This window comes from Clarias gariepinus, chromosome 21 (genome assembly GCF_024256425.1).
Source record: "Clarias gariepinus isolate MV-2021 ecotype Netherlands chromosome 21, CGAR_prim_01v2, whole genome shotgun sequence".
Lineage (NCBI taxonomy): Eukaryota > Metazoa > Chordata > Actinopteri > Siluriformes > Clariidae > Clarias > Clarias gariepinus.
The window spans coordinates 12,729,168-12,742,500 of NC_071120.1; the positions used below are offsets into that span (position 1 = coordinate 12,729,168).

Consider the following 13,333-nt stretch of genomic DNA (forward strand, 5'->3'; position numbering starts at 1 on the left):
AACATAAACTAAAATATATCCATCCTTATTGCTCAACAACGGTGGACTTTCCAAATTTTTGCCACTCATTTTGCTAAAAAGCCTTACTCTCAACAGAATACATTGTGTAATAGAAGAAATAGTTTTAAAGAAAATCATTAACAACAAACAAATTATTTACCAAACACTATTTGACCATATGTTTTTGTTACGGCTTTATAAAAGCAACAAGCCATTTTTAAAAGCAAAATTATTTATCAAGTCTAAATCTCTATGTGACAAAATCACAATATCATGCTTATAGTTTACTGTTTTAAAATTATAGTCTTATTAAATGTACTAAAGTAGTCATAAGGGTTCATTTCTATAACTTATTTTTAATTCTATAACTTATGTTATCATTTTTTCACGTGCTACAGTACATCAAGTGCAGCATGGTTTCTTAGTGGTTAGCACTTGCACCTCCAGGATCCAGGTGTGTGTACATGAGTTTGCATGTTCTCCCTGTGCTTGGTGGGTTTCCTCCAAGAACTCCAGTTTCCTTTCACAGTCCAAAGGCATGCAGATTAGGCTAATGGGCATTCCCAAATTACGCATAGTGTGCAAATGCTTGTGTGAATTTTGACCGGATGTAATACCATGGTCATAAAAATGGGAATAAACATAATGGTCACCATCAGTCCCTAGTTGGACTACAGAGGGTCCTGGATGGATGGAAGGACGGATCAAGCACAAGTTTTTTTTGTAAAGTCATAAGAAAAATTAAAGTTTACCTGGTGTGCATATTTTTGGCTACAGAAGGTAGGATTATACACTGAGCAATGCTACATAATGCTCCCCTTTTGTATATTAATGTTTAGTGCAAAGGCGTAATTATGGAGTGTTGCAAATACAAAATTTGTACACATATAATTCTGCCGTTTCAACCCACCAATATGGCCAGGCAACCAATGAAAATAAACAAACTGACTTTAATAGCATGTGGGAAGATATGTGAAGGAGTAAAATGAGTGCAAAAGCTTATCTACTGTACCAGTAGTGCATGTTTAATGTGCAAGAACTAAACTAAAATTACTTGAAAGACATCATGTTAATCCAAGAAAATGGGATCATATTAAGCTATCAAACAATGGCACTCTTTCATGATCAGTTAGCATTAACATAGCAGTGTTTACAACGCATACACTACTTAAATTTAATTCAGTGTTGATATTTTATATGAATTGGGATCATTAAAAATAAGCTTACATTATCAACATCAAGCACTGCTCCATGAAGGCCAAATGTTTTAAGCATGCCTCGAACTGCAAACTTTGGTAAGGCTGTTCCTCCCATGGTGCTGCCAGTGTTGTTGCAGTCAGGACAGCGTACAACCACCGTTAGACCTAGAGAGAGTAACAACAACAAAGAGTAAATATCTAAAACACAATTGGGATTTTAATCAATATTTTCTTTTTAAAAAATTCCATATACCAGAAAAGAACCAAACAAATTTTCCCAAACCCTTTTGCACAACAAGACCAAGTACCAGCTCTGAATTTCAATGATTTCTGCATAAATGATGCAAGAGGAAGTGGCCTGTACCTCTGTTGAAATGTAAAAACTCTGTAATGTTCCTATATAATAAAGTAGATGTACAATTTGTTTCAATAAATTTGTAATACAAATATGGACTTCATTACTAATTTTAATGCCTAATTACTTTTCACCCAACATGGAAATAACAATTTAACATGTCACATGAAAACAACAAAGTAATTATTAATAAGATTGAGGTCAATATTTTTTGCATTTAAAGGTTGAAAACACATTTTTATCCATATTTAAACATTTAGGTCACCAATCTGTTTGCATCCACAAAAATGTTAAGAGAAAAAAAAAACATTCCCTGCCATTTGTTGTTTGTATTGGCTGGGGCTAAAACAAGGCAATCAGAAATCCCTGTAATGTGATATCATGACATACAGTACAGTACATTGATGGTTAGCAAATAACTGTTTGCTCTTAGTTGTTTTTTGTCTTTTACATTGATTAACACTGACCATGGCATCATGCATTAACACTCATTTATATACAAACAATACATCATTTGCAATTAAAAAACTTTTCCCCCTTAATCTGTCTGTCAGAAATTGTACTGGAAAAGCCAGAAACTGGGTGGGAAATTCCTGAAAAAGTCCCAAACACCAAGTTGTTAATACAAAAAGGGGTTCTTTTACCCAGCTGTTTCCAGCCTCTTTGTTTGGTTGGTTTTAAAATGCATTTCTGCAAAGGGATGTTCACGGGCAGTTTAATGACACTGAAACAATGTATTTGGGAAATTAGTGAAACAGAAGAGAATAAATTCCAGGATGCATGGTCTGAGTTGTATTCTAGATAGAACATTCCTAGACTCATTTAGGAGACCATTAAGCATGGTGTGCACTAGAGACCTGCACTCCTGCGGGACCCAGTGCACGGAGTGCGGCGCGGGACAAGATTTGATGGGTGAATGCGGGTGTGGGCGGTAAGGTCCTCATGTATGTGTGGGTTGCCAGACAATAAAATTAATCGCGGGACTCCCGCAAAATGGAATTATCTTTAAATTAATTGGGCTACAGGCCCACACCAAGGCAAAATGTCTGAAGAGCATGACGCAGGTGGAACACTTAGTGTTACAGATATTAGTTCATTATTAAAGAGAGGAACATACAAAACTGGACATTGCTGAAGGCAAAAAAGCCTAACGCTCTGAAACAGTATTAGGCCTAATGCTTTTCTGTTTGACCACTTGAGAAATCAACGTTTATTATTTTGTTTCATTGCAAAATTATTAGCCTATTTCTAACAGTTCTGAGTGTATTTCTATGTTCTGAAAAGCTCCTCGTTCATGTCCATGTTCATCATTCCATTTAATCAAACTCAAATAAAACGAAAGATATTTATTTTCCGTTTCTTTTTTATATATACTCAAAAGGGAAGCCACTCAAAAGAAATAACAGTAGCGAGAAGAAGCAGTAAAAATAAAACTACTTATATGTTACCTGCGGGATTTTTGCGGGCGGGAGCGGGACAACACTTTAATACTGTGAGCGGGTATTACATGTATAATGTAAAGTTTGTTGTACACTTATTATTTAATACATTTTGTTCTGTTCACTGTAGGGAACATAATTAGTTTGAACAATGTGCATGAGCCTGTTCACCTTTGCGGACTTTGTCAATGGTAAATTTACTGGCCTCATCCTTAATATCCTCGATAGTAGGGAGGTAGAGATCACGAGGAATGCCACCATTCTCTTCATAGAGGAATTCCACTGTCTGTCTTGCAATGTCCACCATTCCTTTAATTAAAAACACACACACAAATCCAGGGACACAGTAAGATCTAAAAGTCTGAAACCACATAAAAAAATCTGTATTCTTCCCCCCCCAAAAAACTTCCGAAATAAGAATTAAACTTAAAAAAATAGAATAAGATGGAATAAGGCAATAAAAAAGCAGTCTACCCATCGCATATACAGGTCCTTTTCAAAAAAATTGCATATTGTGATAAAGTTCATTATTTCCTGTAATGTACTGATAAACATTAGACTTTTATATATTTTAGATTCATTACACACAACTGAAGTAGTTCAAGCCTTTTAATTATTTTAATATTGATGATTTTGGCATACAGCTCATGAAAACCCAAAATTCCTATCTCAAAAAATGAACCTATCATGTAAAGGTTCTCTAAACGAGCTATTAACCTAATTATCTGAATCAACTAATTATCTCTAAACACCTGCAAAAGATTCCTGAGGCTTTTAAAAACTCCCAGCCTGGTTCATTACTCAAAACCGCAATCATGGGTAAGACCTGACTGCCTGCATGGGTTAGACTGCCGACCTGACTGCCGTCCAGAAGGCTATCACTGACACCCTCAAGCAAGAGGGTAAGACACAGAAAGAAATTTCTGAACGAATAGGCTGTTCCCAGAGTGCTGTATCAAGGCACCTCAGTGGGAAGTCTGTGGAAAGGAAAAAGTGTGGCAGAAAACGCTGCACAACGAGAAGAGGTGACCGGACCCTGAGGAAGCTTGTGGAGAAGGACCGATTCCAGACCTTGGGGGACCTGCGGAAGCAGTGGACTGAGTCTGGAGTAGAAACATCTAGAGCCACCATGTACAGGCGTGTGCAGGAAATGGGCTACAGGTGCCGCCTTTTCCCAGGTTAAGCCACTTTTGAACCAGAAACAGCGGCAGAAGCGCCTGACCTGGGCTACAGAGAAGCAGCACTGGGCCGTTGCTCAGAGGTGCCAGAGTCTGGAGGAAGACTGGGGAGAGGGAAATGCCAAAATGCCTAAAGTCCAGTGTCAAGTACCCACAGTCAGTGATGGTCTGGGGTGCCATGTCAGCTGCTGGTGTTGGATTTCATTTTTCAGCACGACCTGGCACCTGCTCACAGTGCCAAAACCACTGGTGACCATGGTATTACTGTGCTCAATTGGCCTGCCAACTCTCCTGACCTGAACCCCATAGAGAATCTGTGGGATATTGTGAAGAGAAAGTTGAGAGACACAAGACCCAACACTCTGAATGAGCTTAAGGCCGCTATCGAAGCATCCTGGGCCTCCATAACACCTCAGCAGTGCCACAGGCTGATTGCCTCCATGCCACGCCGCATTAAAGCAGTCATTTCTGCAAAAGGATTCCTGACCAAGTATTGAGTGCATAACTGAACATAATTATTTGAAGGTTGACTTTTTTTGTATTAAAAACACTTTTCTTTTATTGGTCGGATGAAATATGCAAATTTTTTGAGATAGGAATTTTGGGTTTTCATGAGCTGTATGCCAAAATCATTAATATTAAAACAATTAAAAGGCTTGAACTACTTCAGTTGTGTGTAATAAATCTAAAATATATGAAAGTCTAATGTTTATGAGTACATTACAGAAAATAATGAACTTTATCACAATATGATATTACAAAATATAGTCATTATACATACACAGTAAATATAAAGTAATCTGTTAATTAAAATGCTCAAATACTCGACTATTTAGATTGTAAATTGCACAATTATATCAGCTTTTAAATATAGCTTACAGTTGTTGTAGGCATGTGCCAACTAACAATTAGGATAAAGAATATTACATTTAAAAAGCTGTATTTTAATGAACTTTCCCATTCTTACAAAAGATTCTAAACCTGTCACTTTCTTTCACACACACACACACACACACACACACACACACACACACACACACACACACACACACACGGCACATTACGCTTAAACACTCAATCGATTATTATTACTAAATCCCACCATGTTGACTCATCGTTTTCAGAAATTCCATAACAAAAACTATAGACAGGCCAGGTAAATATAATTTGTTCAGGCTTTGCATATAAAATGTTTAATACTTATACTGGTATTTAGGTATTACGTTTACAGTGATCTAAACCCCCTGCTTATCCACCTCATCATACATTTTTACTCTCTTAAAGAACATCAATAATTTATACATTTTATATATTGCCATACAGTATAACAGATCAGGGATGCATGCTGCTTACCAAGCTGAAGTGCTCCCTTTATCTGGTCCAGTCCTGATTTCCTCTCAGCTTCATTTCTGAAGCGACGGCGTATAGTGGGAAACACTTTAGTCTCCCATGCTTTAACAAGAAGGGCATAGTGATCCTCCTGGAAAGAAGAGAGTACGGTATATGGACGGGCTATAAAAATTCTGATACTAATTGGTCAGTATGTGATAAAAAAAAAATCTCTTACTCTTGGTACATCATCATCATCTTCATCATCACTTTCATCATCAGTAATAGGTGGAGGGTGGGGGTCAGGGCCCGAGGTCACAAGATTCTCATAGCTCAGCTCAAGTTTATAGTAGCAGGAAGCATCACTGTTGTATTCTAAAACCCAAGAGAAAAAAAATTCATAACATTTTGACCATGTAATACTCAATAAGCAAAAAATAAATAAGTGTTTGAATTTAGGTTTTTAGGTAACCTAAAAGTAACAGTTAGTTTAGGTATAATTTGGCATAGATTAGATGTAAATGTAAACAACTCTTTCGTTTATAGTGACGATGTTACAGTTTTAATTGTGAGAGACAGCTTACGCGGCTGAGAGGTAGACACAGCAGCGATGCGACAAGGAGGTCCATGCAAGCCAGAGTCAGACGCAACACTGGCACCCGCATCGTTGTCACTGTCTGAAGCCATGGCAAATGGCAGGGCCTCAAAGTTGGCACTTATCTCCTCTGAGAGGTCCATGCATAGGTCAGCTGCATTTCTGTGGGCCTGCCCCTCCGCGTAAGCAAATGGCCGGCACCCAAAGTTAGCACGAACCTTTGTGTTCTGAAAATATCAAGACACGCAAATGGTTTTTAGTTGATTACTGCATTTAAAGAGCATCACCCAACTGTTAACCCAGTGTAAGTATGTATCCAATGATGTAAACTTTAAAGCACTTTTTGTAAGTCGGTCTGGATAAGAGCGTCTGCCAAATGCCTAAATGTAAAATGTACATGTAAATGTAAGCATCAATTTACAGTCAGGTCCATAAGTGATTTCTTGATTCAACACATGTTTTTCCCCTTAATAAATGAAATCATTTAAAAACTGTATTTTGTATTTACTAGATTTATCTTTGTGTAATAATAAAATTTGTTACATGATCAATTATTTAAGTGGGATAAATATGCAACAAAAAAAAACATGAAGGGGGCAAATACTTTTTTTTAGCACTGTATGAAAGGAATAAAAAAATTAAAACCCCATGGTGACCTAAGGTGAAAGCTCTAAACAGTAAAATCATAGTAATCTATTTATTGGCAGAATGTGGTATCTTTCAGCTGAATTGACTGAGATGCTGCTCATTAACCTTCTTTTGTATGTGGACCAGGGGCCACATTCCCCCAGCTACATCCTCCAGGTAAGGGCTAAGGCGCTGACCACAGTAGGTGAAGTACACCCTTCCCTTAGGTGCCTGGCCGGGCGGAGGCGGTGTGCCCTCCATACGCTCCCAGCCTATTCCTGCAATGTTTCCTAAGCAGAAATAAAAAATTTAATAACAATTTTTAATGACTTTTCTGAGGAAGCAGAATAGAAATATTTTAGCAGACATGTCATAAATATACTTGACAGACATGTCATAAAAATAAAGCTGATTGCTGTATACAAAAATTTTATTATATGCAAAGTGAAAATTTACATTTTGCACAGGGTGAAAACCCTGTAAAAAAATTTACATTTTCACTTTGGATATTATACAAATGCAGTTTACTGTTAGGACTGCAGGTCATCTTTACAGTTCTTATTAAGATCAGACTAAGATGCTTGGTGTGATCATCACAGCTTACTGAACAGAAAATAAACAACAAAACCGTAATAGTCACACTAAGTATCTTAGTCTGATCTTAATAAGATTGTAAATTGTTTCATAATCGTATCATGCAATGTAATTTAAATACATGATAATCATTTACGTTAACAATGTACCAATTTAAATAAGTTAAGTACACCATAATACTTGGGGGAAAAATGCTAATATAAATTAAAATTTCACAAAATTCTTCAATTTGATGCAGCCACATCTGACTGGTTAAACAGTTATGGGAAAAAAAAATCTAAAATCTAGGCCTGCTAGAGTGAACCAATTTGGAGATCTTACACTGTACCCATAACTGTTTCCATCTCCGTCATCCCATCCTATAATTTATTAAATCAGATGTGTCTTGCTCCAGACTGAAGAAATATAGAGCCTACTATGTTACAGTAGTTCAATAACAAAATAAATAATTTATGACTTTCAGGATTCTGTAAACATTTTTGAATAAAAAAAAAAAAACTATTAAAACAAGTTAGAAATAATAAACCCTGTAAACTCTTTGTATTAAAGCAAGGAAAAACAATATATGTAGAGAAATATACATCAGTTATATTGATATAACAATAGAATTCCTAGACCTCTTTGTCACGAACCAGCCTAGCAGTTCCTTTTTTTACTCCTTACACAAGCTGATCCTTCCCTCTTCAGATGGTTAACATATTTGCATTGTATAGTTATCATGTCCAATGAAATCACACCCATCACACCCAGCAAGAAATCACACATTGAAGTCTAAAAAGATGCAGAGGCTGTAGAGTTTCCATTGCTGTGTGCATGGTTATAATTAATGAGAACGGTTATGTCTTGTAGACAATAAAAATAAAAATCTTTGTACACATCAAAAGATTATGTAGTATAGTTTTGTGTAGTATAAGATTATGTATGTATATTTTAACTGAACAGTCCCAGTCAAAAACACCTTCTCCTTCAGTGTTTATTATCTTTATTTTTATTATTTTCAACATTTTACATTTATACTATGGATATAAAATTATATCAGTGTGTCCTCAATTTTGCTAATTTGTTAACAGTATTACAAGCAACACACTGCCACACCATCACATATCCTGCTCCATGCTTCACAGTGGGAACCACATTCAGAAACCATGTGTTCAATCTCTCTTCGTCTACTGTAAGATGATTATGGCAGTTAGTACTAAAAATCTCAAATTTGGACATATCAGACCAAATGACAGTTTTCCACTGATTAATGTCCATTGCTTGTGTCTCTTCTGCTTATTTTCCTTCCAAAGTAATGGTTTCTTTGCAGCAATTTGACCATGAAGGCCTGACTCACGCAGTCTCCACTAAACAGTGGAGTTTAAGCATGTCTGCCATTGAACTCAGAAGCATTTATATGACCTCTAATCTGAAATGCTGTAAATCAGTGCTTTCTCTGGTCACTCTAATAAACTTATTCTATGCAGTAGGGGTAGCTCTTGTTCTTCTTTTTCTGGGATGGTCCTCATAAAAGCCAGGTTCAACACAGAGTTTGATGGTTTTGGAGACTGCACTTGGGGATACATTCAAAATTCTTGAGATTTTTCAGACTGACAGACCTTAATCTTTTAAAGTAACGGAGGACACTAAAAACCTTGTTTTAAAGGAAAGGCTACTGGAATGTTTTGGAGACTTCAATTAGTTTTAAAGGACATCTAAAAACTATTAACAACATTGTGCCATACTAGGGGTGGGCAATATAACCAAAATCTTCTATCACGGTAAAAGCAATTTTCTACCTCGATAACGATATATATCACAATATAGCAATTTGTATCCGAAAATGCATAAATAAAAATTCAAACACAAAAAAACTGTTTTACGTAATGTAATTTTATTTAAACTATGAATTGCTAAGGTTTGACGCATTTTTTAACTTTGGCCATATTCGTTTGGATGATTCGTTTCCAAATTTGTTTGGAGGATTTCAGATGATAAAAAAGGATTGACGTGTTTCTACCGCTTGCTAAAACAGTGCACTTTCATACCTTGCAAATCACGTTTGTCTCATTTGTATCACTTTTCTTATACCCAAACCAATTCCACACCACAGACGATGCACCTTTTTTCTTTACAATCTCCTCGTTGTTGGTTTCTTTACATGTAAGCAAACTCACTGCTGCTGCCCCGTCTTCTTCCACTGTCGAAGTGTATGTGAAGCCAAACACATCAAAAGTGCGCTGCGCGACTCTGATAGAAATAGACTGCGCCGACCATCAAACTTCTATTAGAGTTACTTTAGATGTGTTTGACTTCCCATACAAGTGAATGTGTATTGTGTGGTTACGTAACGTGCAACGTCATGTGATCTCAATCGCAATTAAAATGATAAACCAATCTCTATCGGTTGACAAATTTCTACCGGTTAATCATGTCTACCGGTATATCGCCCACCCCTGTGCCAAACAATGTTATTATAAGAAGTTATAGTATACATATGTGCAAGTCCACCTTATATAGAGGGACTATCGAGAGCATCCTAAGCGAAAGACCCTACAGTAAGCATTGTGGCTGATCTGACACACCCCTCTCACTTACTCTTCACCCTCCTGCCATCTGGAAAAAGATCCTGAAGCATTCGAGCACACACATCCAGACTATGTAACAGTTTTTACCCTTAAGCCATCCGTCTCCTTAACAAAAAGGGACTGGACTGATAAAAACACCCAAACATTATCATTCTAATTAACTGAACTACCTCAAAACATTGAGACTGGACTGATTATATCTGATATCAAACTGATACCAAAACTATTCTACACACCAACCTGTAAATGCTCTTTTGCACAATATTCATCAACTGCTACTTTGCACAAACTATTTTTATCTTTTCTCTTTGCTGTTAATTACAAAGAATGTTTACTGTTTCTCCTCCCACTGCCTCAACTCATCACCTCATTACCACAGAGTATTGTAATGCCATGTTGTTGTATTGTCACTTTGTCGCTCTTGTTTGTACATTTGCATGTGCACTTTATTTGTCTCTTTTGTATTAAAACGTAAATAGTTCTCTGTTTAGTTTAAAATGTAAATATGTCTTGTCCCAGCTACTGTAGCACCTTCGTCCTTGAGGAACATTGTTTGGTTTCACATTGTTTGTACTAAACTGTGTATTGTTGAAATGACAATGAAAGTCTACTTGACTTGACTTGCTCTTATAAACAAGCAGGCATACGATATACACATATACACTCATACGAGTTGACTGGCTTTTCTCGTACAAACCTTTCATTGTACTGTTGACACTGTTTTAACATGCATATGACAATAAACTAAACTAACTGGCTAAATAATCTCCCATTCATGCATACAGTATGTCATGTCAGGGTAATTATAATGGCACACATATAATTATTCTTTTCATACTTACTTTTATAACTAATGTCTTACTTTCTAATAAACCTTAGATTGGTAAAAAAAAAGGTTGAATGTATGTATTTGTGAGTATAACCGCTAAATGTAACACTCACAAAAACACACACATGGATTTTGTTTTTGGATCATCTTACTTGATATTTACGTGGTTAATGTTTTCTCTTTCTCCTAATTGTATTGGAACTACAATTCAGACTCCTACTAGTCAGACCCCTAAGGGTTAAGGTGTGTTTTCTGGTTGGGTGTTAAGTGACTGTGATAAACAGCATATCAATAAAAAAAACCGTTAACTGCGCTAAAGAGGGGCGTGTATGGAGTCGAAGGAGGAGCTACTTATCTTGTTGTAGTCTTCAGGGATTCTAATGTTAATTAACATTAGGTCCAACATGCCATGGCATCTTCAATTGCCAAAAGGAAAACAAAACAGACTAATATTTAAAAATTATAAATAGACAAACATTTCATCTTACCAGGAAGCAGAGCCACATCCAGCCTTACACTCTTCCACTGGAGCAAACTAGAGCCGTTGTAGTGTACAGCCCTCCCATTGCTACAGGTAAGAAAGAGAGAAGACCAAAAATTTGTAAACATAACAAATAGAGTGGAATCTCAGATTGCGAGTGACACGGTTTGCAAGAGTTCCGCAAGATGAGCAAAAATTGTTAATACATTTTGACTTGAAAACGAACAAGTCTTGGTTTACGAGTATAATGTTCACGCATGCACTTCTTGTTTTGACGCCGAGCGTCACGTGATCACAACTGAGCCAACGTTTTGTTTTCTGTTTTGCGCTGCGGAATTGTGGGTAATCGTCTCCCCTGCTGGGTCTTAGTGCATCTCTTACTGGTATAATCAACATCCTCCATGCATGCGTGTACTGTTTACTATAACACTGTGACCACGTGTGTGTGTGCATAAAACATATTTTATTTGTGTCTGCGTGCGTGTGTTTAGCACGCATGTAAAGCAAAAGCAAGTCTCATTAGAGAGGTTAAAAATCCATTTGCTCTTTGTGTCTTTGTGGAACCCGTGCCACACACACATACATACAAACACACACACGGACCCCTCCTACTTTAGCATACACAAACACACACACACACACTTTCTCTCTGCTTAACACAAAAAAACTGCTCTGTCGCGAGGTAAAGTGTCGGTTAATTTGTTTTATTTTTACTTTACAACAGTGATTCTGTTAGTGTGCAGGTGCAGGTTATTTTTTTTATTTATTTTGTGGTAATTATTTTTATGTATTTATTTGGGGGCTCTGGAATAAATCATTTGAGCTTCCATCATTTCTTATGGGAAAATTAAATTTGGTTTATGAGTGTTTTGGAATCCGAGCCTGCTTCCGGAAGGAATTATGCTCGTAAACCAAGGTTCCACTGTCATCTAATAATGTGTGTGAAAATAAGAATTGATATGTAGCAATTACTATTTCTGGGAAAAAAATCAAATAAATTAAATAAAAATCTAAATACTTGTGAAAGAGACATGTGCCAACAGGATTGGTCCATGCACCATCACGTTTTTCTGCTTCTGTGGTAAATCCAAAGGACACAATTGGGCCGCTGTCATCCTCAGAATCTCCATACGACACTATTTCTAATTCCCAGTAAAATGATGGCGCCTGAAAAGGAGACAGAAAAAATGGAAAACTATTGGAGTTATCAAAGAAAAATGTAGTTAAGTATTTAAATAATAATAATAATAATAATAATAATAAAATATATATATAATTAGAAAGCTACAGTGCATCCGGAAAGTATTCACAGCGCATTACTTTTTCCACATTTTGTTATGTAACAGCCTTATTCTAAAATGGTTACATTTATTTTTTCCCCTCAGAATTTTACACACAACACCCCATAGTGACAACATGAAAATAGTTAACTTGAGATTTTTGCAAATTTATTAAAAAAAAAAAAAAAAAAATGAGAAAGCACATGTACATTTTTTGTACATATATTCACAGCCTTTGCCATGAAGCTCAAAATTGAGCTCAGGCGCATCCTGGTTTCCCTGATCATCCTTGAGATGTTTCTGCAGCTTAATTGGAGTCCACTTGTAGTAAATTCTGTTCATTGGACATGATTTGGAAAGGCACACACCTATATAAGGTCCCATAGTTGACAGTTCATGTCAGAGCACAAACCAAGCATGAAGTCAAAGGAATTGTCTGTAGATCTCCGAGACAAGATTGTCTCGAGGCACCAATCTGGGGAAGGTTACAGAAAAATTTCTGCTGCTTTGAAGGTCCCAATGAGCACAGTGGCCAGAGAACCTAATGGTCACTCAGTCAGAGCTCCAGAGGTCCTCTGTGGAGAGAGGAGAACCTTCCAGAAGGACAACCATCTCTGCAGCAATCCACCAATTAGCCCTATATAGTAGAGTGGCCAGACAGAAGCCACCCCTTAGTAAAAGGCACATGGCAGCTGCCTGAAGGACTCTCAGACCATGAGAAACAAAATTCTCTGGTCTGATGAAACAAAGATTGAACTCTTTGTTGTGAATGCGATGCATCATGTTTGGAGGAAACCAGGCATCGCTCAACACCAGGCCAATACTATCATTACAGTGAAGCATGGTGGTGGCAGCATCAT

The 13,333-nt window shown here is 36.9% G+C and overlaps 1 protein-coding gene across 4 annotated transcripts in view; it reads right to left on the bottom strand.

Moving 5' to 3' along the window:
* The window catches only part of LOC128509806 (probable E3 ubiquitin-protein ligase HECTD4), a 128,930-nt gene that overhangs the window by 29,278 nt on the left and 86,319 nt on the right, over nucleotides 1-13,333 (bottom strand). For all 4 annotated transcript variants that reach the window (XM_053481652.1, XM_053481650.1, XM_053481651.1 and 1 more), the window contains exons 47-54: nucleotides 12,212-12,360; nucleotides 11,201-11,280; nucleotides 6,849-7,012; nucleotides 6,085-6,322; nucleotides 5,739-5,875; nucleotides 5,525-5,651; nucleotides 3,165-3,302; nucleotides 1,228-1,364 (exon numbers count right to left, since the gene is read on the bottom strand). In XM_053481652.1, coding sequence (XP_053337627.1) covers nucleotides 1,228-1,364; nucleotides 3,165-3,302; nucleotides 5,525-5,651; nucleotides 5,739-5,875; nucleotides 6,085-6,322; nucleotides 6,849-7,012; nucleotides 11,201-11,280; nucleotides 12,212-12,360 — 1,170 coding nt within the window. The remainder of the gene's footprint in view (nucleotides 1-1,227; nucleotides 1,365-3,164; nucleotides 3,303-5,524; nucleotides 5,652-5,738; nucleotides 5,876-6,084; nucleotides 6,323-6,848; nucleotides 7,013-11,200; nucleotides 11,281-12,211; nucleotides 12,361-13,333) is intronic.